The 24,164-nt window shown below is 42.4% G+C and overlaps 1 protein-coding gene across 2 annotated transcripts in view; it reads right to left on the reverse strand.

Moving 5' to 3' along the window:
• CAPZB (capping actin protein of muscle Z-line subunit beta) overlaps nt 1-24,164 on the reverse strand; it is a 71,153-nt gene that overhangs the window by 44,595 nt on the left and 2,394 nt on the right. For both annotated transcript variants that reach the window (XM_069782385.1, XM_069782383.1), the window contains exons 2-3: nt 17,341-17,447; nt 695-784 (exon numbers count right to left, since the gene is read on the reverse strand). In XM_069782385.1, the coding sequence (XP_069638486.1) occupies nt 695-784; nt 17,341-17,343 (93 nt within the window). In that variant the 5' untranslated portion in view covers nt 17,344-17,447. The remainder of the gene's footprint in view (nt 1-694; nt 785-17,340; nt 17,448-24,164) is intronic.

Below are 24,164 nucleotides of genomic sequence, written 5' to 3' on the forward strand. Positions count from 1 at the left end.
ACAGGATGTGCAACTAAATCCTGTGCAACTAGTAACGAGCACACACATCCTTTTTAAGCTATTTTTCTTCACTAGCAGTTTACAGAAGGAGAATAAATGTTTCAGGGGCAAGCGGAAAACAGGTATCGGGCACAAGATGGTTGGCCAGGGTTTTTTTTTGGATACTTGCTGGACTGCAGCATACCTGATATAGCATAAATTATAAATAGATTTGGGTGTTCTCCAGAACCCCAGTGTTCTGACATATTGTGTCTCTGTAACACCTTTGAAGCAAGTGCCATAGCACATCCACTGCACCTACCACACAAGTCCCGTGTCAAACTACAAACAGGCAGGTAGTTTATCAGGAGACAATACACACATACAAGTGCATGCATCAACCTTGTATAAACTGCTCCAAGTTACTTCTGCTAAACAGCAGCCTCCAAACCAGCGATGACTTCATCAAGAAAGCTGCTAATCCTGCATCCGAAAGCATGTCCGACCATACACAGTAGTACCTGCTGGCTTGCCCAAAATAAACATGTAGATTCCTGACATTGTTTGGGTAATTGCTGTATTCTTCAACCTTGCCAAAAGACAAGGAGAAAAACAAAATCACCACACCTCCAAGATGCTTCAGAAAATGTTCTTACATACCAGATCGTTACACCCAGGACTCAGCTATTAGTTGGTCAGAGCATCCAATACTTACCAAGTCAATGAGGTCACTGAGATTCTTCTCTATCTGCTGCGGAGGCAGACGCCTCATCAAATCCAAGGCACAATCCAGCTGCTGGTCACTCTGCAGAAACAAGAACATCCCTCCGTCACAATATATACAGGTAATACATCACATTCACGCACACACACGAACTGCAGTGCTTGCTGACTCCTCTGATGTGAGAGATACAGTTTCTAGTTCTAAGCAGCAGCATGTTTTTGTATTAATATAAATAGATTTCAATAAAGTTCAGTACCATTTGATCGCGGATTATTGACCTGATATTGCAAAAAGTGTTCCAGAGTATGGATTTAAGAGCGCGGCTCTAACTGGTGTGCTGCCAATTTAACACCATGCTGCTGATGGAAAGGAGTCCAGTCCTTACCTCACCCAAAACTGTTTCCAACATTTGTGCAAATGTTTAATGCACTGTTTTTCCATGCTATCTCAATAATAATCCGGGTTAGGGAACCGAAAGTTCTTTCTCCCAAAGCAGTTTTAACACTTCCTCATTTGTATTGTGCCATTCAGCTTGAGATAACTAGTATCCAAGACAAATTCTGTTCCAACACAGAGTTCTCTCTCCCTCCTTCAGCTTTGTTAAAAAAAACCAGAATGAAACACACACATAAAGTATGACCCATTATTTCCTTCTTGCTACAAAACACACACCAAAAGCTGCTTGTATCTGAGAAATCAGGGACTTTAGTTATTTCGAGAAATCACAGCAACATACTCCAAAGGGCTTACTGCAGCTGGTCTCACATCCAATTCTGACACAAAAGAACCCCTTAAACTTCAGAGTCAGAAAACGTGCAACAGACATTACCACAGACACTTGATGAGCTGAACCATGCTCTTGACAGAACCTTTAGCTCTCCTTCTCGCCAACAGATATAAACAGACACTTTCCTGCAAGCCTAACAATACCCAAAATCTACACAAGTTACTTTGATCAGCAGGCCACCAGGCAGCTGAAGCACAGCCAGTTTGTTTTCACTCCTCCTTCGTCTCCCCGTTTTCTCTGCGATTTCTAGCCACTCATATACAGTAAGCTTAGCATTAATTTCTCCCTCCTATGTTCTGCCAAGCTCCAGAAGTTTTATTTAAGAAAGGCTTCAAAACTAAAGCAGTTACATTATCACATTATTCAATAGCAGCCCCCAGGTCAGGGAGAAACAGGAAGCAAAGTTTCCTGCAATTAAGCTATACTCTAGCAATGAGGAAAAGAGGGAGTGCTCCGTTTAGCAGACAGCTATTGTGAAAGCTACTTCTTAAAAGTACTACCAATTCACTACCAAAAGATAAATATTTTACAGCCAGCAAGTCAGATAGTCTGATCTGGGGAGATTATCTATTTATTTCTCATCCCGTTTGGGTTACAGGACATCATCTTTGCAAAATACTCCAGCTCCACAGGTAGTTAGGCATCAACTCCTATATATCTGCAATAATCTCCTGAAGATCTGAGCCTTCAGCCTGAAAAGCAGGATGCACTGACACCAAGAACAGAAGTTTATGACAGTCACCTGTTGTCATGGAAGGAGGACGCATTCAAGCAATGTACACAAACCACCCCCCATAGTCTTTCAATACCTGGATAACTTAACAAGCAAATCTTTGGCTGAAATGAGTCTGGAGTGAAGTTATCTTGGAAAGCGACCCCAAATTGATCACTGAACTGACTATGACCATATTCATGCACAAAAGTGACAGCCAAGATTTTCAAAACTTTTTACTTATCTTCATTAGACGTTCAGGGGAAGGGAAAGTTACTCGCTTTTTGCTACTAACCTTTCACTCCCCAGAGAAAGATACTATTTAGATGGCCTATGCTTGTCCAGCTCCAGCAGCCAAGCTCAGGCAGGGGATCACTCTTACCAAGTATTGTCTTTACCTCCCGCTATCTCTTACGTCCAAGGAAGGAAAGCTGGCACATGGTCACAAGGTCATGCTCCAGGCTTTCGGATCGTGGGAACACTTACGGAAGTGTTCTGTCCTCTGCCAGCTGGAGCTGTTTAATAGACAAAAAAGCCTTGGGAAAGATGATGTTAAAAGCCACCACTAAAGCTGCAACCCCAGAGTAAGTGTTTTACAGTGCAACAATTTTGAAATAAACTACACGAAATGAAGGAGTATCTACATTTGCAGTGTTTTATGGATTAACAAAAGAACTTGGACGGACCATTTTTGTAACAATATATTCAGTAACAGCTGTAAAAATACATGAGCAAGACTGTTTAAGGTAGAGATTCTTAAAGGGGTTCCGACACGGCTGGCATACATGGCTGTCTGCAACAGAAAAAGAAAAATATCCAAGCACATACTAACAGTATATTTTTCTGATATCAAAGAGGTAAAAGCAAGGCTGAGCAGCAGGACTCTTCAGTTTTCTTGCAGAGCATTTAAATAATTAAACAGCTTGCCAGCAGATCTCTTAAAGCACTGAAATAAAGGCAGATTCTGCTGTATTTCTGTCCCTAAATCTATGGTTATATGGTCACTTTAATCCAGCATAAATCCGTGCTGGCATAGTCAAAAGGGCAATACAAAGCGCACAGATTACAGAGCAAAGTGGTACCGTGTAGTATTGGATACCTCTGGTATGTCCTATTTCAGAATTGAACAGGTAATTCTACCAGTATCTTTTGCTTTTGGTTCTTTCACTGTAGGTGAAATGAAGTTTTAAAAAACGGGTCTGTGGTCAAATACATCCTTTGGTTCCAGACCTCCACCCCAGCTGCAGTATACGGAACAGCTGTAGGTACTCACATACAAAGAGATAGGAACCACATCCGAGGTGCCAAAACCAGCAGCACGTGGTTCCCTTATTTTATAAAAGGGTGAACACTCCCAGGGATGTACTACTACTGTAATTTTGAGAGTGGCATGTTATTAGTGGCACTTAAAAGTCCCACAAAGCCTTCACACAACTTGGGTAAGAGGAAGGTATTCTTCAGGAACTCAGGATATATGTCACCTACCTCACCACAGTTGACCCAACCTACTTCTCTTAACGTCACCCGTTCTCAATTTCCACTTGCTTACTGAAGACACAGTTTCTTAACAGACCTCCAGACAAAACATTTCTACTGAATTCTTGCCTTTAGACATGGAGAGGCTTATAAACCTCTGCTCACTGAGAAGGTGATTAGACAGGCTGTCTCCCAGTCTGGGCTGCTCTCGAAGCCAAGCTCTTTGAGGTTGCAGGACTTAATGAGCTTAGTGTTTACTTGATATGAGGCCATTTTCCACCATTCCTCTGTTTCATCCAGCACAGAGCTCCTGTGGAGGAGTAGGGAGTTCAGACAGAAATTCTAAATGAAGTTTTATTACAGCTCAAGTCACTGAAGGATTTAGAGATCATAGGAAGCTCAAAGACTGAAAATATTAGCTTAGATGAAAGCTCCTTAATAAGTTTCCTCTAAAGATGTTTGGCTATCTAGAATCTCCACTTAAGCATCTGCTATAGCCTTCCCATGGTAGTACCACAGGGAAAAATGTTATTAATATGTCTATAGGAGTAGTTATGTTTGTTTAGCTTCCTTTGCCTGCATCTGCTCTTCTCTTCAGAGTCTCCGCTGTACTTAGCTTATTTCCAAAAGAGAAAACCTCTCAGAAAAGCCACAGGTCTCTGGTCATCTAGGCACTCTGTGATGAGGTTCAAATGAGAACAAATAGTGCTGAAAAAAAATCAGTTGTATAAATGTGTAGTTGCACAGAGGCACAGCTGTATACTTTAATTCCATTCATACTGTAAGAAATAGTGTTTAAAGGCTGAGTATGAGCAGATGTTATTCAATGCAGAAAAATACAGAAAACCAGAAAGTTACTATAGGTATGCAAATTGCAAAAATTAAAACAGGCAAAGTGCTGAACTTCCTTTTGACTCCCACCCGTCATGTCCCCTAAGCCATACAGCTCCTTAGGATGAGGGACACAGGACACAGGAATAGCTGGCGTTCATTAATGGTCCCCTGGCCAGGATACTATATGCTGATAACATCAGGCAACAGGACCTGACCCAAAATTATGCAAACCTGCAAGTAAACTACTAGTCATGCAGCTGTTACAGTTCATGGCACCCAAATATGCTCTGCCAGCCCAAAGTAATAAACCATACCACATTTGCATTATATTTTGCACTGAATTGTCACCTGATAAATGAGGTTATTGTAAGCCAAGATATACCTAAAGCCTTTCCAACACCATTGTCACTGGCAGAACCAGTAACACTTCAGAGAAGCTATGCTTGTTCCCTTTTTTCAATAGGCACTAGCAATCTGATGAGTTACTACCTACAAGTATTTTGCACTTATTTTTAAATTATATCTTTACATATGCATTTCACTATATACACTTACAGAAATTTACAGGCTTTATTCACAAGTTTTGACAACTCTCTGTTGCTAGTTACCTGATACTTAACCCATACTCCAGTTTTTAAGAGGGTTTACACAAACCTGCAGCTCTACCCATTTCAAAAGCTAAGCCATTCCACTTGAAAGGAGGTAAAAGATTTCATCTAAAGCTCCCAGCCTTACAGTCAGCAGGAATTTGCTTCTATTTGTCACAAAGACCTGCAGATTTAATTCCCTGGTCTTCACAGCTTTGTTCTGATAGCTTCTGCTCATTTGACTATGTTATTGCTGAGCACAAACAGAGTTAGGCAGTTTCTCCAAAGAGAAAACCAGGCTGGTTTCACTTCTGTATTGTATTTCTATATTAACACTACTCCGAGCTAACTCCTGAACCAAGAGAAACCAGCTGAGGTAGTTCAGTGCTATGGCACTGAATTCTCCCTATTTTAGCCCTTTCTGGGAAATAAGCCACTTGGGCCACCAAATCTTTCCCGCCAGCAAACCAAATGTAACGCTTCTACTCAAGGCTTGATTGTGCTACCTACCCCCCTTCCCATCTGTGATGCCAGCCAAGAAGAACTGGGTGACCTAAAAATTACTTCAGTAGTTAGGATTAAGGTAAAAAAGCCACACACATGTAGTAAGAGCATTCATTATTTGGCCTGTGCTGCCCATGTTTGGCCCTGAAATGCCACTGTCTTTAAGACCCTGCAGCTGGGTTGTAACAGATAAAACAAACATCTTTGAGCTGCTTCTCACACAAGTTTTGGTCAAGACTGGCATCTGAAAAGTTATCCAAATTTAAAGTACAAGCTGGCATCTCAATTTTCAGAGAACAGAAATATAAGCTAAAAAAACCTGAAGGGACACCAAAAATAGAAGAATTGCTCAACTTACACAATTTGAAGCAATCACACATCAGATCACTTTGGTCGCTGGTCAGTTTACAAGCGAAATATCTTCATAAATTAATCCAGGGCCAGAAGTACACAACCAGCAAATTACTTTTTTTTTTTTTTCCTTCCTTTTATGTTGCAGACATACCCCAGGTTGTAAATCATATTATTTCCTGTCAGTTCTCCCAACAGGAATGTCTGACTAATGTTTCAGCTTTGTGGTACTAAAACACTAAATTTTTTTAATTGAAACAGATACACAGCTTCCCCTCCTGCTTGTCATTTTAATCCTTGCCAACTTCCAGAGCTCAAAAGGCAGAAGACTCCCTTTTCAAATTACACAATAGGATAGTATTACTGCTAGAAACTTTAGCAAAGGGTTGAATTATTGTAACCCCTATGTAATAAAAAGTACAGTAGTATGTTAAGTCGCAGGATTCCCTTCTTGGCTGTCAGCATTCACTTTTTAGGATATCGGATGGGAAGGGGAATAACCCTGTACGATCTATGAATCCCAGACAAGTTCTGCACTCATGACGTTTCCATCAGTTGCACATATTCCTTGCAGTCTGTTTTTCTACATTATTTTTCCCTTGACTATTAACCCTCTTCTGGCAGATCCTATTAAAACCATTTGTAATGTACTTATAAATCACGGCTTCCTGACAGCAAGGTGTACTAGTGGGAGAAACAGGGATAGCATATTTAAGAAACAATCAAACGTAATAAAAGCTGAATATACACTATGCTGTGGATAGTCGTAAAAGAACAGGTCAAACATTACTAAAAGAACATGACACTGATGCAGACTACATTCTCCTCCTCTTGAGCTGCTTCTAGCTTTGTCTTCTCTGGTTAGGATGTGATCCAGTGGCTTTTATTATCTCAGATACTTATGACCATGTCATATGTTTAGTATCATGTTTAGCTCAGTTTGCTGTGTTCACATTACCACTGTGGTCAAGACCAAACAGACAGACCAATTGCCGAGGCTGCTCATTCCACAAATTGCAAGCGAGAAGGATTAAAGATCAAAATGAGAGCAAGAAGTGATGGATCGGAAGATTTTAGCAGAAGCTGCTGTACTTGGTCTCCCACAGCTCCCCTGTAACCGTTATTTACTTACAGACCAATTGTACAAGTCACTTCACAGCTTTTGAGTCAGCAAATCCTTCTCGGAGATGGTCTCCTGCAGAACATTATTTCTTTTATTCTACTCTGCTCTAACTTTTAAAACAATTGCATGCTATGGAGAAGCAATACTAGCCCCAATTAAGGACTGAAAATGTTTTCATGGCTTGTTTTCTGAATTCAAGCCTAGGTGTTGTACACACTGACAAATGCACCTGCATGCTTGTCAAAAATGAGAGGTCTACTCTCAACCTCAGAAACATTGACCAGCTTTTGTTCTACATTAGTCCAGTAATTTAATACACACTAACTTCAGAAGGACAAGTGCTCACGAGGGATCTCTTCTTTAAAGAGGTTCTACAGGAAAGGGTAACTTGTATGTCTGCTCCAAAGACTCACGCAGGGGAACTAAAATAATCTACGGGAAGGAGAGAAAATGAGGCAGCTTAAGTTTCATTGCTACCAGCACGCTGATGACATTGGATACTTCTCACCATTTCAGGCTGACAGCACAACTATGGCAAGTCCAAGACAGATTAAAGGAGTGGCAATGGTCATCTAGGGCCAACTACCAGAGATCTCCTCCATTCAAGCTCAATGAGCACCTCAAAGCTTGCGATCAGCAGTTTGCCAAATCCTTGTTTGTTGCTTTACCTCTAAACAGATGCTTTCAAGCATCCTTTCAATCACACATTGTATCTGAATTCGTCATTCTTACCTCCAAATCAGGTAAGCATTGTTCACTGTTCAAGGGACATTACCCAACATCCTAGTTCAACTCCAGAAATGATTATCAAATGAATTATAATACACTGAAGGCATTTCCATCCGTTAGTTTCTAAATAAACCAGAGCTGCTTGCATTACTTTATTAAGAAGCTCAATCTCATGAAACAACTATTTGTCAAGATGTTTTACATCTAGCAAGAAAAAACTAACAATCCCTCATAGTCTGGAGCAGGCCACTCGACTGTATTCACTATTTGCTTTTGAAGTAAGAATTCAGTATCTCCTGGAGTATGTTCAGCAGCTAGTTTGCACTCCTCATAGCTGTTTTTCGACTAGCTGCATTTCAGTTCCTGTTAGCACATCTACAAAGGTGTACAGTACACAGTGAAAAAATTAACATTTGCTTGGCACCTCCTTCCCAGCAAGCATGTATTTCAAGATGCTAGATACTTGCATCTATTTTCAAACCTAACTTAACATCTATCGCTTTAGACTTTATATATATAAAGTCCAATGCAAATCTCCGTCACCTGTCCAATGAAAAGAGCCACCATGTACAAACAGAAGAGCAGGGTGGACCAGCAACAAGGCTTTCTGGGAACAGGCTATTCATCTTGACCTTTTGGCACATCACTAATGATTTCTGCACCAGTGTTTGTCTTCTAGGTAACAGAAACAATGTTTTATTTATTAAACTTGTCATTGAACATGACAATGTAATTTACTAGCTTTCATCTGGTGCCAAGAATTCCTATGAAGCATAAAGTTTGCAAAAAGTCAGATCCCAATAAATCATGGCATCAAGTGAATATGCAATCTATTAGCCCCACATGAAAGAGTAAAATGGGGACAGCAGTAAAATAGCTACATAGAAAAATTGCACAGATTGCAAAAAAGCATCACTAACTTTTAATAAGTGGGATTAAAGACACTGAAGTTGACTGTAGAGCTGACCACCTTTGCCAATTAACATTACAAGATTTAATTAGACTTATGTTACTGCACAATAGGGTTTGGGGTTTTTTCCCCATTTTAAGTCTGGATTTAACACCAAATAACATTTTCTTTGTTAGATATAACTACAGATAGGAAATCTTAGCTAAACAAAGTGAAAAAAGAAACCGTTACAGCACAGCACTGAGATACGAGAACTTGTCCTGATTTTGCAAACACTTCGTAAGGAAGCCTGTAATGTCTGCCTAATAGTTTCCCTACCAGAACAGATGTTGGCTTGAGCACAACTATGCAGGCACCCCTAAAAGACAGACATCCAGACACAGACAGATTTACTGACAGTGTAACTATTCACTATTACTTAATACATCAAGTCACTTCAGATGCCTCTTGTTATTTCCTTGTGACTCAGTTCAGCACTATATTCCAAGCATTTTCTGTAGCTTCACAAATACTTTGGCATATACTAAGCTGTTGTGCAGGCAAGTAAGCCTTGCTTTCTAAAAACTGTGAAGCTACCTCCTAACCACCCTCCTTCCCCCATCGGCTCGCTCACACTGACTCACACCAAACAAAGACGACTTACTGCCCATGCAACAGGAAATCGTTCACAGGATCTTCTTCGTGACCTTGTCAGCCCTTTTGTAAAAACTCCCATGCAACTCACCTCTGCAAGATCCTTTCGTATAGCTCTTGGCTTCAACCCTGCAGATGTATCCCAAATTACTGATTAATACTCTCTCATCCTCAGCCTCCCACTTCATTACTTCGTTCCTTCTCTGTAAACCTACTACTAACTGGCCAACTGGATTAGTTCAGTCATTGAAATAAGCTAATACAGTAGGTCTGTGTTGGTTCATAAGCCTGATGACCTGTTTCTCACAGTCACATTGTCTTCTTGCCTTCCATTCAAACATTACTGAGGAAGTGCCCAAATCAAGTCTCTAGAGAAGGACTGCTTAATTTTTACAGGGGTCAATTTTTTTTTTAATTGAAACCATAATCACTACAAATACAACAGCTCTTGAGATTCAACACTGCCAACTGTCATCCTGAACATCCGCACACATATGGTTTGTGATGCTTTCTTTTAATCCTGTTAATGCTCGATGATTTTTTCAAAATGCTCTTTTAATTCTACATACTGCTTGTTTCATGTTCGAATCAGCCTGGTCACAAAGGTTTCAGAAGAGGAACTGCTCAATTGAAACAGAAAATTCTTTTCTTGCAGAAACAGCCAAGTTTGGCAAGTTGGCCCTGGCCTGACAGATCCAGGTTCTCCTTCCAGTGAGCTGCAACCTAGATTTTTTCATATGAGAAGTTATTTACATCAAAAACATTTGAGAAAGATGCACATTATTATAGCAGCAGGGAGGCATATACTCTATTACCAAAGTGACAACAAACACTGATGTGCTTACTGAAAGCATACCCAACACAAACATTCAACATCACAAATTCAGTATAATGCTTTAAGCCAGCCTGTTTGTAGAGCCACCACCACCCCAGGAAAGCTGCCGCCACACTGACAGCTGCCCAGTTTAATATACAAACTCAGCACTTTCCAGCGTCCTGAAGTCTAGTAGCCAGGGTTGTAAATTCACGAGATAACTCTGGCAAGTAATCAGATGCCTGGCAAGGCAGAGAGGAGAGACAGAGAGGTTATCTAATTAGCCCTCATCCCTGAGTGTTCTCCAATTGCCTAAAAGGTCAAAAAAGTAGGTTAATATGCCTTTCGCTTGTGTCTAGCAAGACATACCTCGCTGACTACTCTGCAAACCTTGCAGGACAGTTCAGTTTCGTCCAAGGGATTCAGCACTAAGGATTTCAAGTTTTAAACTAGAAAGGTAATGGTTCTGCGTACATACAAGGCATAAGAATATCACATCTCCACCTAACAAGATATTCATGCTCCCCAGAATTCCTTCCTTTGCCATAATTTCCAGACTTGCCTATTCTTTCAGTCTTTTTAGGCTTTCCTTCCTGCTTCTGAACACGTCTGACCCACCCTCGAGTCAAAACTGCAGACAGACAGTGAGCGACCTAATAATACCTGTAAGTTCTGCAAAACTTTTAATAAATTTAAGTAGTAGAGACAGTTTATGCAGGAGCAGTGCTTCACATAACACACACGTGCCAGTTTCAATCCCTGTCACAGTTCTCCTTTAATTTAATACCAAGCTAATACTTATTCCATTTGGCCAGTTTTCACCTTACCAAGCTCTGAAATAGCTCTGCCTGTACTAATGGCTACATGAAAGCTGTATTTGACCATCCAGTGAAACACTGCCAATACTGAGCCAAGATCATGCCTGTTCTTAGCGCTACATCCAAAACTCTCCATGATGACCCCTAAATGTGCACAGTGGCAGGACTCAGTGGATAAATACAGCTATTAACTGCTGCGGTCAGCATAATGCAGCTGATATTTTACCTCATTCCTCCATTTCATGGCTCTCTCCTCCTTTGAATTAACTCACCAGAAGACCCATCTCTTGTTTCTTGAGCCCGTCTCAAATTGCAAGCACAGGCTATCAGCCAGCCACCAATCACCCTTGCTAGCAGCAAGCTTTTTTTAAATCCTGATATTTACCAAAGCAAAAATAACTGGGGAAGGCAGGTAACAGGACATCACTTTCCAACTCAGCAGTTTGTCTAATGGAAAAGATAGAAAGTATCACCTGAAGAAATACAAACAAAATTCCCTCAGAGAATAGAGGGTATTTTATTTATGGTGGCTTTGATTGGTGGCTTAAGGCAACCACTAAGCTTATGTCTTCAATACAGTCTCAACCCTCTTTCCTTCCACACAAAATCCTCTTACTTCAGCACTCTTTTCAGTCTTGTTTCAGCTGATGCTGCTAAAGTTGTTAGATCCTGGGTTCTACTTTCACCCAGGCTGGTAACCCTCTCACTTTGCAACAAGGACGTGATTGAAATTCCAAGTCAATGCACCAGGAAAGAACTCGGCTCCACTTTCTGTAACAAAAAGACATGGAGGACATCCTCTTCATACTCAGGGAAACAGCACGAGTAAGGACATGCTCTGTGGCATGGCTGCAAACACTTTGAGTAAGGTCTCATGGGTTTAAACTGAGAGTCAGGACTCCTAAGCCAAGCCTGCGCTGAAAAATAACACTGGCTACGCTGAGGAAATATAAACTAGCATGGTTTCATTTGCATATAGCAGGAATAAAGTAGGTAATTTATAAGAAGGGCAGCCAGATAAGTCAAGTGCGTGCAAATACATTTTGTAGTCCTTCAGCCTAACTTGGAAGCGGCAGCACAAAGAGCACGAGCTCAAAGCATGCTGCACATTTTCCCTCTAAACCCTACAAGAGCAAGGTGGGGCAAAAGAACAGCACCAGGTAATACAAGAAAATTAATCTTACTGCTCGATGCCAAGGCTCAGGCCACCACTCTAGGAAATGCAGCACAAGATATTATCAAATGCAACTAAAGTAATTCTAAATAGAAGCCTATTTTGGGCACAAGAAATAGATCCTGTTTTCAATTCCTCACTCAAAACTTCTGGCTTTTTAGATGCAATGAAAAAGGACAGGATTGCCACTGCATTTGCATTACCCAGACAGCACCTGTTCTGGAAAATTACAACATTTTAATTAGGAAACAAGCAAAGCACCTTCCTCAAGTACACTGCATTCTCTTCCCATAATAAATCCTCTCAGCTCAACTAACAGGGAAATGTCTTTAAAACTTGCTCAACCAGCATTCACCCTCATGCCCCACAAAGGACGTTTCAAAAGCAAACAACTCATCTACCACACAGGCAAGAGCTCAAACTTCCCAAGACAACCTGTTTGGAAGCACCCCCGCCACCCTGCTTCAGGACATAAGACCCCCTAAGTGAATTTTGGCCACTTGATCAGGTCCAGGTGACAGGAACCCCATATTATTCAGCTCAGTTAAGCCACAACAGCTTAATATTCTCCAAATGCATTGCAAGTTTCAGTTGTTTCAGTTACAGTTCTCAGCCAGATATCCACTCATGGTATTTGGTCAATTCGCAAATTAATGTCAACATGAACGCCTCATTTGTGGACTATTAAGTATTTAAGAAGGCATTACACAAAAGTTGAAGAAAAAAAATCATTTTATACTCCAGCTTAAAGTGGCCACACTTCCATCGCACTGGCCTGAATCCTTGATCTTCATGTTCAAGTTAGAGAAACTTTTAAAATAACACAACCTATCAGCAAACAAACCTCAGGCTAAAGCCCAGCTAGAGAGAGCAGGAAGCTTGGGAAAAGCTTATGTTGTTCAGATGTATTAACTGCTCCTTCACACCACACAAGTTTCACCCACAAAAGAAATTCAAATTTGAAGTCTCCTGGTTTTATGTGAATTTTTTTCACCCTTCTTCCTGGAAATATCAAAGGATTAGGAAGAACTGAAGCATACACATGCTTTGGACCTTGCACATTAAGGAGAGACATAAAGATTTGGCTGAGGCTTTTTAAACTCTTCAGGACTCCTAGCATAAATCAATGGGAAAGTGGGAAATTACAATGCACAGTGACTTGAATAAAAATATGAATAAAAATAGAAGAACAACATCATTTTGATTATCTTACACTTCTGCAATCATGCCTTTTGCCTGGAAAAAAAGTCCTTAAACAACACATTGGATTAAAGTCGGGTAAAAAAGGGGTACTTAGCATAGAACTAAACTCCAGCTTACACTGCCTGTACAGGCACCTTCCAGAATTTCATGCTTCTCAACTAAAATTGCTCTCTCTTCAGCAGGCACTGAAACATACTCAGTTTTACTTCAACTTGAGGTGGCACTACTACAATGTGTACTAGCTCGGGGAGGGGGGGGGAACCCAACAAAACACTTCTCTACAAGTTTACTTATTAGAGTAAGGAGCCATTTGGACTTGACCAAGCATCCCTCCAAAGGGCAGGCAGGAGAATAAACACTGGCACCAGCATTCCCCATCCAAGTCTTCAGAAGTATCCACCTACCCAAAGCGGATGACTACGCAGCAAAGGGGAGCACTGCATGATCACACACAACCCCCAAGTTAATCAGCTATCCTTTGTATATGAAAGTCAACTGATAGAAAATGTAGCTGAAAACTGTAGAAGTAGAAAGTGAAGAGGGCAGCGATGTCTCCTTCCCAAAGAGAGTAATTTCTCTACTCAACTACTGTAGTAATGACTGAAAATAGTAATTCAAAGAGTTGAACTGCACTTTTCATTTTGTTTTACTCCCAGATGTCAACTAGTAACATATCAGCATATATATTTACCATGTGAGGAAATCCTGTTTGAACAACTTCAGCTTGAGAATGTTTTTCCTTCACTAATAAACCACAAGATTAAGCACCACTGCAATGGCAGTATTCCCTATCCCAACGATATCCTCTAACTTGATTATTTTGGGAATTTGCCTTTTAAGATAACATTTAGCTAAGCTCATATACTTGGCTAATAAAACATGGAATCTACAAAATAGCTTAAGTCAGTATTTCTCAGAAAGCACAAGGTGCAAAGGAATTGCTGTGGACACTGAAAACCTATCCTGAGCTCTCAGACTATATGGTAGGGTTTCAAAAGCGACACGATCAGTTTAGAAGAGAGATGGGCTCGGTGTTCAACCAGCTGGAAAAGCGCTACCTTTAGTTGTGCAGTTTCACAAATCATTGAGTATAGTTTTGGTAACAGTTGCACAAAACCAAGTTATTTATCAAGCACCAATGTGCTTGCCCAAGACAAACAACCCCTACCTTGACAATATTAGTTACTCTGAACAGCACACAAGGTTTATGTATTGAGTGTCAGTGTTGCATCACGCATCCTTGGCTGTGCTTCAGCGCTTTTTAGCTGCCTCACAAATTCTAAACGGATGATGTGCAGCCAGCGCTACACAAGACAGTTTGAATTTACGGTTGATTAAATTGTAAATTTTGCTAAAATTGTCCACCTTCTCCTGAAGAGTTGCCTAGCAGAAGAAATACTTGCTAACGTGATCACGACAGTTTACATAACCTGGAAAGAAAAATTCTTATTTTTTACAAAGAGTAAATGGATTCCATCTATTCATAACCCACAATTCCAGAAACCTCAGCAGATCCACTCTCCCAAGTCCTGCTTTGCCCTGAACAGTGCATTCACTTTATTTTTAGCACAAGAGACGGCATCCATCCGGGCAGTTTTCAAGCTTCATGTGTTGCCCTGCCCTGTTTCACCGAGCACCTGACTGAAATGCAGACATACTTCTGAAATTCTCACTTAAGCTCACCACGAGCAATTCAGACTTGAGGTGGTGCAGAGGAGACAAAGGTTCCCACCTCTCTGCTCTACATAGACATGTAGAGCCCCATGGTACCAAGAAGGTGTTTGACCTAATATCCTGTACCATACCAGCTTCTCCCAGCTGTCGTGAAACTTGCTGTTGCCTTCAATGAAAGGGCCATTTCAGCATTTAATGCTGCACTTCAGTATTGTGTTTTCATATCCACCAAAATGAAGGATCCTGGAAGCACTCTAAACACTGGGTTTGCACTTAAGTTTGCACTTTGAAACTGGATGCTGCAACTGCACTGTCTGCATAATGCTAAATTAATTCTAAGAATCAGTAAAGTTTTAAAACATCACCACAGATTGTTTGCCTTCTGCAAACAAGATCAGTGATTTGTCCCGCATGCTCTTACTGGACCTAGATAATCCATGCTTAAGGTGCCACCTTCTTTGAGTGAGTCTTCAGATGCGTACACAGCCACCATGATATACCAATAGCAGTGGCTGCTGCAGGTTCATCCCTGAAGCCCACTCAACATCAGAGACTAACACATAGTGTTGAAAGATCTGATCAAATTTCTCCCACAGCCAGTGGTCTCTGTGACTAAATATGAAAAATCAGGAGAAAGCATAAGCTTATAGCACTCAGGAAATTTCTAAAGGATTTCTGCTCTACCTCCTCCAAAAGACTCATATGGTTACATTTAAACCCTGACTAGATTCTTCTTATAGCATGCTTTCCTATCCCCTTAAAAGAACCTGGTATCACCATTGTTATTTTACACGAAGCCTACTTGTTTTCCTTGAATTCTTTTCCTGTGAGGATTTTTGCTGTGGCAGAAGTTAGGATAATTTGTTGGAACCCTGATTTCGAATTCTATAGTCAGGTCTCACACATACAGATTTCAGTGTCTTAAAATAAGATACACAACTGAAATAAGATGCTCCATCCTGTCACCCCCCACACTCACAAGCCAGGCGCAGCATCTCATTTGTTCAAACAAGAACAGAGAAGCAGAACCTTGACCATTCTTCACCCTTCACCAGAAACTAAAGATCTTTATCCTACATAATAAAGGTGGCAGGATCACCGTGATCTTCAGCTCCGAAGAAACAACATAAGGTATCATCTCTGAAATTCTTATGGTTGAAGGTGAGAAGTAAAGGATTACACTTGCTTACTTAACCAGTCTTTATATTACTATATTACCAGGCACTGGGTTGCTCTTTTTTAAATCTAAATACATTTGAACGTTGGAAAACCAGAATCACAAATTCCCAAAGAACATAAAGTACCTCAGTGATTCCATACAAGTGATTACATCCACGGGGGTTACATTGCCTTAAATAGGCTCCGCAAAAGCACACATCCCTCCAGGCAGAGCTGGGAGCAGACCAAGGCCCGGGCCAGCCCCCGTTCTTATTGCTGCATTTGTTTAGAGCTGATGAAATCTGCCCCCTTTACACACAGTGCCAAAATGAAATCGAAAGGACCTGAGCTAATCCATTCAGCAAACACACAGCAAGATGGAGATTATTTCACATGACTGGAGAAACAAGAGGTTCTTCTCTGAAAAAAAGGAAAGTTCTCATCCCCGCAGAAGAGTAGCACCCACCACTGCAACACTACCTGCTCTGACTGCGCTCGGTTTTCCTGTATTTTGCAGATTCCATTACATCTTAGCACACCTTAACGAGCAAGTCCAGCTTCCAGAGGAAATGCCAGACCATGGGTGACAATTTGGGGTTTGTGAACAGCAGCAACGGCAGACTGGGCCCCCACCGCTCTTAAACGCTGCTGCTGCTGCTGCGTGCATTCGCTCGCTCCGTTTACAACTACATCAAGCGGTAACATTCGCCGTCCAAAGCGGAAGCATTCCCTCTGTAAACACCACCCCAGGTATCAGGCCCAGGAACCTGGAAGTAACAGGGCAGCAGAGCAGCCCGACGGGCCCGGACGCCCCGCAGCCCGCCCCGGGGCCCCGCGGAGCCCCGGGCAGAGCCGCTCCCCCCGCCGCCGCCCCCGACACCAGGCCAGGCCAGGCCACCCCTCCCTCTCCCCTGGCGGCACCGGCTCGGGCCCTCCCTGGCCGCCGCCCCGGGGAGGCCGGGCGAGCCCCACCGGCTCCGCCGCCCCCCTGCGAAGCGACCGGGATGGGGGTGGGGGGGAGGTGGGGGCGGCGAAGGAGCCGCCGGGGCGCGGCACCGGGGGGATGGGAGGGGGGCAGCACCGCCGGGAGGAAGGGGGACGCGGGGAAGGGGACAGGGCAGCGGCGAGGGGCCGCCCCCCTCGCCCTTACCATGGCGGCTCGGCGGGGCTGCGCTGGGCGGTAGCAACGGCGGCGCCTCCCGGTCCCGTCCGGTCTCCCTCCGAGGCAGGCCGCGGCCCTTCCACTTCCGCCGTTGCCTAGGAGTGAACATCCGGGTCAGCGCCGAGCCGCCCCGCCCCCTCGCCGCCGCCCCGCCAATCAGCGCGCGGCTCGCCGGCCATCGCCAAGTATGGAGCGCGGCGCGCGAACGGGGCGGGGAGGGGCGAGAGGGCGGGGCGGGAAGAACCATTCCCCCGCCCCGGAGGGAGGGGGGAGGGGAGGGGCGGCAAGGGGTGGCGCGCAGCAGAGCGGCGGGCGGAGGGACCCCGCGAGGGAGCAGCACCACGGGCGCGAGGGCGGCGGGCGTCACCAACTCCAGCGCGGGGGTAAGCCCGGCCGCGGCCGGAAGGAGGACGGCCAATCAGAGACGAGGGGGCGGGGATAGGGGCGGGGCCTTGGGGCGGCTCAGCCCTCGTGGCGCCGGCCGCCAGTCGGCCCCAGCTCCTGGCCGGAGCAGCACGTCCCTCCTTTAAACACCTTTTAAACACTTAAATAGCCCTTGGGGTTGAACGAAAGCCCGTACGAGGCCGGCAGTTAGCACGGAAAACGTCAGCCCGAAGAGGTAACGTTTTGGCAACCCCATCAGCGCTGAAAAGTGGACTACAGAGGTAACTAATAGAGCATCGCTACTGGTGCTGCCTGTAACACACCTACTCCAGCTCCGAAGTGACAAGGAAAAGTAATCAGCCTCTGGCTGCTTAAGGCCAGGGTTAATTAATTTGAAAAGCAAGTGTTCAGCCTTCTCTGGAAGCTTAGTCTTTGATTCTGCAAAGCATGTAGGTACCTGCTGGAAACCAAGCAGATACTTATATATTTTGATGACTTCAGGGCTCAGGCAGCTGCGATACAGATCTCCAAGCATGAGATAGAAATCAGCAAATCATGTGTATGCACAAATAAAGCATTTCTATTTTTTTAGACTGTCCCAGAAAGAAACCATTCCCCCCCCCCCCAATGCACTAACTGACATTTCAGTGATCTCAGGTAAAACTAATCCCGATTCTAGACTCATATCAATCCAGACCTGTGAATTTAAGAGCTGCAACATGCCCAGTTACCCCAGGAAAGCATCTGATTCATTATGTGACAATACATTCCTCTGCAGCTTTTTTGGAACAATTATTTGGCCCGTGTTTCACCAGAGTTTTGGTGCCAGGCTGCTGAGAACCCTCCGCTGGTGCTCTTTGGCTCCCACGCTGCAGACTTGGCCCTCGTGAGCCAAGAGCAAAGGACAGAAAATAGCAGAACAATCTCAAGAAAAACAGGAGCTATATTACTTCACAGAAAAACAAAAGCACATAAAACTCCATCGATAACCCACTACCAAATAAACCCCAAGATGGGAAATAATCTTGCCATGCCTCATAGAGCGGCCACATGGCCTCTGAAGGCATTTCCTGCTCTAGAGTCTCCAAATTCAATTCTTTGCCAGTACAAGTCAGCCTAACCTCCTTAAACCCAGTCTGCAAGATCCAGCAATCTGAAGTGGCTTCTCTTTTGCAATCCCCAGATCCTTCAGTCCTTATGTTCCCTCAGAGGTGCGCCTACTAAGAGTAATTAAGAAAAGCAAGCCTGTTCATTCCACAGGGCAAATTACTCATTCATTTTACAGGGGTCCACACATCTAACGCACACATTTTCTTTGGGGCAGGGTCTGGGAGGACAGAATTGATAAATTTGAAAACACATGTTCTAAACTTCATTATTTTTGTCACAAAACTCATGCAAAGTATTCAATGACTCCTCTACTTTTAGTAGCTTTTATAGTTACAAACAGACACTGTTTCTAGCTGCTTGCTGCAGCAGCAGACCAAAAGCAGAATTAGGCAGCCCAGTATATTTTAAACAATTGGAGATCCAAATGAATGTTGAGGACAAGAGGATGTTTTTCTTAGCAGAAGAAATACAAGTATCCTGGATTTTGCTTTCCTTCTAATAGGTATCAAGAAGAATAAACAGCTGCTTTTTGTTTTCCCAAAAATATTTGCATTAAGAAGATCTGCAGATTCCTTTTGCAATTGATGTAACATCTTCTCAAATGAGGACCAGCTGCTTGCTTTGCTTGTTTATAGCAGGACATGCTTAAGGGAATTTTTTTCTGTTGTTTGTTTATTAAGATGTAGGACCAGACTCTCCCTGGTAGGCTGCAATTTGCAGCATGGAGTGGATCTCAGCAGGCAGAAGGCTCTGTGTGTCTAACTACAGTTGTAGCCATCCTGCCTTCTGCTGCGATTCGTGGAGGGGGTGACACCAAATACAGCTAATTCAGGGACATTTGATAGATTTGAGTGCTGTGAGGTAGCATGACCTGCACTACAGGCACTTCTTACACCTCCTGGCATGGAATCACCCACCTAAACAGAAAAGTGTGCTCAAAAGGCTTCATGTCAGGCATTACGCATCTTTAAAACAAGGGCCTATAAACAAAGGAAGCAAACGATGATGTCAGTTGACGGCTTAACAGCCCTACAGCATCAGATTCATGTGCAATTAATAACAAGGCTTTTGATCTTGCAATCAGCAACTATAAAATACATGTGCTTTCCCTGTACATTTGATTATATTCAAGGAAGCAGAAGGATAAATACTTATTAGCATTACAAAGTACTTTACACATTTAGCCAGAACTTAGTAGAGCATTTGTGGTCCAACACAATGTGGTTTTTATTTTATCCTCCTGCATGCATGGTGAAATGCTATTTATTTTGTTTATTCCAGTGTTTAGCCAGGACCAAGGGTGACTGTGTGAACATGCTTAGAAACAAGGTCCTAGAGAAAACTTTCATACTTCACTGAATATTCATTTTTCTATTAAAGAAAAAGACATCTTGAGGGTTTTTTAGGTCAGATTGCCCATTTTCTTTCATGTCAACCTTGTGGCACTTGAAAGATACGTAAACTTTTATTAGGGGTTCTCATAAATTGAATTTACTGTTGCAAGAGTCTTCCAGCAATGGTAAAGTTTAGCTTGCTGGGTTTTATTAGTCAGCGTCAGTAAACCAGCAGCATCACTTGATTTGAGGCTGAAAACCAAGCATTTCTTGGAAACTAATATAGGAAAAAGGTACCTACAACACTACCCAACGTCTTGGAATTCTGTAGTCAGGCCACAGATAGTTCTCACTATGGAGATCTTTATACACACCGTCAAAATAGCACACAAACAATTAAAAAAGCCTCCCTCCCATTCCAATTCCAAAGCAACTTTGCTGAGGATACTCTTGGAATATAAAGGTTTTAAGAGTTCCCCCATTCACTGCAGGAACTGATGAGTAAATCAAAATACCATGTTTAATGAAAAACAATGTATTGCCCATTTAGTGTGAGGTTTGAGGCATTTTCCCCATACTAAGAATACTAAATCCAGACTTTTTCCCACTTCATCAGCACCCAAGCAGATCTGCTCATTTGATTAATAAGACAAACCTAGCAGCCTAAGATGTCCATATACTGGCCAAAAATGAGACATTCTACTACCAGTGCAGCACTGTCACAGTAATGGCAGAGAAATTAAAGGTTACACATCACTCAAGCACACATATCGCTAGAGGCATGAAGTTTTTCTGGCTTTGACCATTTTCTTATAATTGTTTTGCCTAAATAGGTAAGACCAAGTCATGTCCTATATCCCTCTTTCACAGACTGAAGGGCAGACTTAGCCACTCAGCTAAAGCCAACATCCACAGAGATGTCGTGTTAAAAAGTCACATCTCTGCAATCTGGGTCCGTATCTTGGGGCATATAACTACTTTTTTTTTTTTCCACCCACATAAAAAGTAACATCCTCATCCACTAATAACAATTGCTTTATTTCAGTCCAAAAGTATCTGCCCACATTCTGAGAACACTGTCTGGCCATGCCTTGGAGTTGTTTGCAGCCACACTGTTTTCATCTGTCCCACAGATTTCAATCCAACTGTATTCCACAAGATGTTTAATACAAGATGGACAAATGTGACCAAGACATACCTGAAATCCCACCTCAAGAAACCCAGCAGTGCTTGTTTAGAAAAGGACTTTGAGGCATTTTTTTAAATATCAGTCCAGAATAGTGGACTGCAGGACTACTGGGATCACTGGTTTTCCACTTAATTACATATCCTAGGATGCTGTTTATTTCTGTGCTTGCAACTGCTCTTTTAACTTTATATTTTTAAGCACAGAAAGCTTGACAGACAGGAGCTTTCAGAAGTGTCTTTAGCCTGAGCAAAGAGAGTATTGAGAACATTCTTGTCAAACTTGGTCATTAACTGTAGTAATAGTGTCTGCAGCCTGACATTAAAAAAAAGTCAAGGAGAAGCTGATTAAATGCACCAGAAAGAAACAAAACTTTCCATTCTCTTACTTTTTCCTTGACACGTTGCACTTCATTTGAAGCTTGCTAATATACCAGCCAAAAGAATTGCAAGGGGCTGGATTCCTTCTTAATACAATAGTCACGGTTCACTAGTTAGAATCTGTACAGAATTAGCCAGTGACATGGACGAATGGAAAAACATACTTTAAGAGCTGAAAAATAGCACTCTTTTGCAGGCTTATTCATTAGAAAACCTCTATCAATACAGTGCATGAGTTCTTTTCCTAGTTCTACTACTAAACTAAAAAATTATCACAAATAGTACACTTCAATTAAAGACAAGAAATGTCATAGCAGTGCTTATGCCTGTAACATAAGTTAGCAAAAACTCAGATCAATCTTTCCATGCAAGTGCTTTCCTCCAGAGATTTTTGGGGCAAACTTCATATTCACAGCAAAAGCAGCTTAAAGCAGAATTAGCACAACGAGCTGTGACACATCTTGTTCCATTTTTCAAAGTTCCACTTCAATCAGCCGTACCTGACAACTGTAACCAGCAGTACCACACTACTGAATATAACATTACATCAGCTTTGCAAAACTGGCATGAAAATACATTAGCACAGACAGAAAATGGACTTGCTTATTAACGTGAATGTGATCACCATGAAAAGACTGAATGGTATTTCACTCTGCATCACAAGCTGTCTCTCCTAATGCAAGTCTACCTCAGCCTTTAGACTATTGTTCATCCCCACAGTATCTGACTGCCTTCCACATAAAATCAGTAAGAATAGCAAAGTAGACTTAATGGAGTCTCTGGCACTTTTCCCATTTTAGGGCAAAGTTCTGCTGAGGAGGGGTTTCTTTTTCCTCAGACTTCGGACTTAGACTTTTTTTGTTGTTGCTTGGATAGGAAGAAGGCTTTCAAAGAGAAAAATAAGCATCAGTATCTGCTGGTGAATGTGGCTTGTATCTGTGAGGAAAAAAAACCAACAAACTGGAGCAGAGACCGAGAGCTGAAGTTTCCTGCCCAGGACTGATTCTCCCTGTAACACAAAAGAAGCTTTCTGGAAGTACAGACAGCAAAGTGGGGGCCCACTACCAAGGCTGTGTCAACCATCTCAAGCAGATAACTCCTACACGGCTGTCTTCCTATGCAAATCGCTGCTACTCTTGGCAGGCAAAAAAAAAAAAAGAAAAAAAGGTGTGTGTGGGAGGAGATTCATGTTATTTAAAACTATGGGAGAACTTACATGCGTATTCTGTGGAAAAGAGGACATCAAGAGCATGTTATTATCCAGTGGGGAACTGACAGCAGGGATGCTATAGGATTCTTTGAAAAAACAGGGTAAGAGGCAATACACTTATCCTGAGGAAGGATCAAGATTTTAAAGAAACTTGCTTGGAAGTTTTAAAACAAAAACTACTGGGGTGAGGGTGAACCATCCTATACTGCACTATGTAAAAGACAGAGCTAACAGTGAGAAGAAAAGAAAGTCTATTATGTTGAAAAGGGGCTTCAAATTCCATCTGGTGCAGCCCCAGAGAAGCTCCTCACCTCCACATGCATGTATGGACGTACCCTCTGCATGGCTTCTCCCACTAGACACCAGGGAAATAGTAATTCTGAAGAATAATAGCTGTACTTATTCATCGTAGAGTCACAGTTCTGCCTCTAGCTTGTTTCATGGCCATCTGTTGAAAAACTAACCAGCAGTTTAAGTGAATGCCTAACTAAGTCTGTGAGCAGTCTTACTAATTTAATACATGAGTTAGGTATATAGTTGAGAAAAGTGGTGATACAAGGTCTGAACCTACTAAAACTTGACTTGCAGAGAAAGGCAGGGATTTTTTTAAGCTTTCTGGCTTCATTTCAGCCTCCTCCATTTTTTTCATTTATTTATTTCCTGGAAAGAAAGGAGAAGAGAGCGCGAGGGCAGAAGGGAGGGAAGGAAGCCTAGGACAGCATATGCTGGGCTGTAAAATGCAAAAAAGGCTTTGCAAAACTGCATGTTCTAAACATCACCTTGGAGTCATACAATAATAAATACTCAATATTACACTGAGAGGGTCTAATTGCCAAGTAACTATAGCAATGGAGAGAAAAGGCTGTCTTTGGACACATGCCCTCCAGCCTTAATTTTTCCCTGGGGTGGGGAAGGGGTACAAAGAATGTGCTCTAGATCCTTAATGGATAACGTTTTCCAGAGCACCCTCTGATCATTCAGTGACTCCAGGATTTAAAAGCAGCAGACTGATTTCTCAGAAGGAAGCTAGATGTTCAAAACAATTACACTGAACTATTCCATCTCCTTAGAAAGGGTTTAATGCACCAGGTTCCTGACGCAAGGCTGTCAAAATACACTGAGACCCATTACACAGCAACACAACCCTTTATGAAGCACCTTTCAGTCCAACAGCTCACCACTGCTTCCTTCATCCCCAAAGAAACAGC

This window comes from Haliaeetus albicilla, chromosome 4, assembly GCF_947461875.1.
Source record: "Haliaeetus albicilla chromosome 4, bHalAlb1.1, whole genome shotgun sequence".
NCBI classification, from domain to species: domain Eukaryota; kingdom Metazoa; phylum Chordata; class Aves; order Accipitriformes; family Accipitridae; genus Haliaeetus; species Haliaeetus albicilla.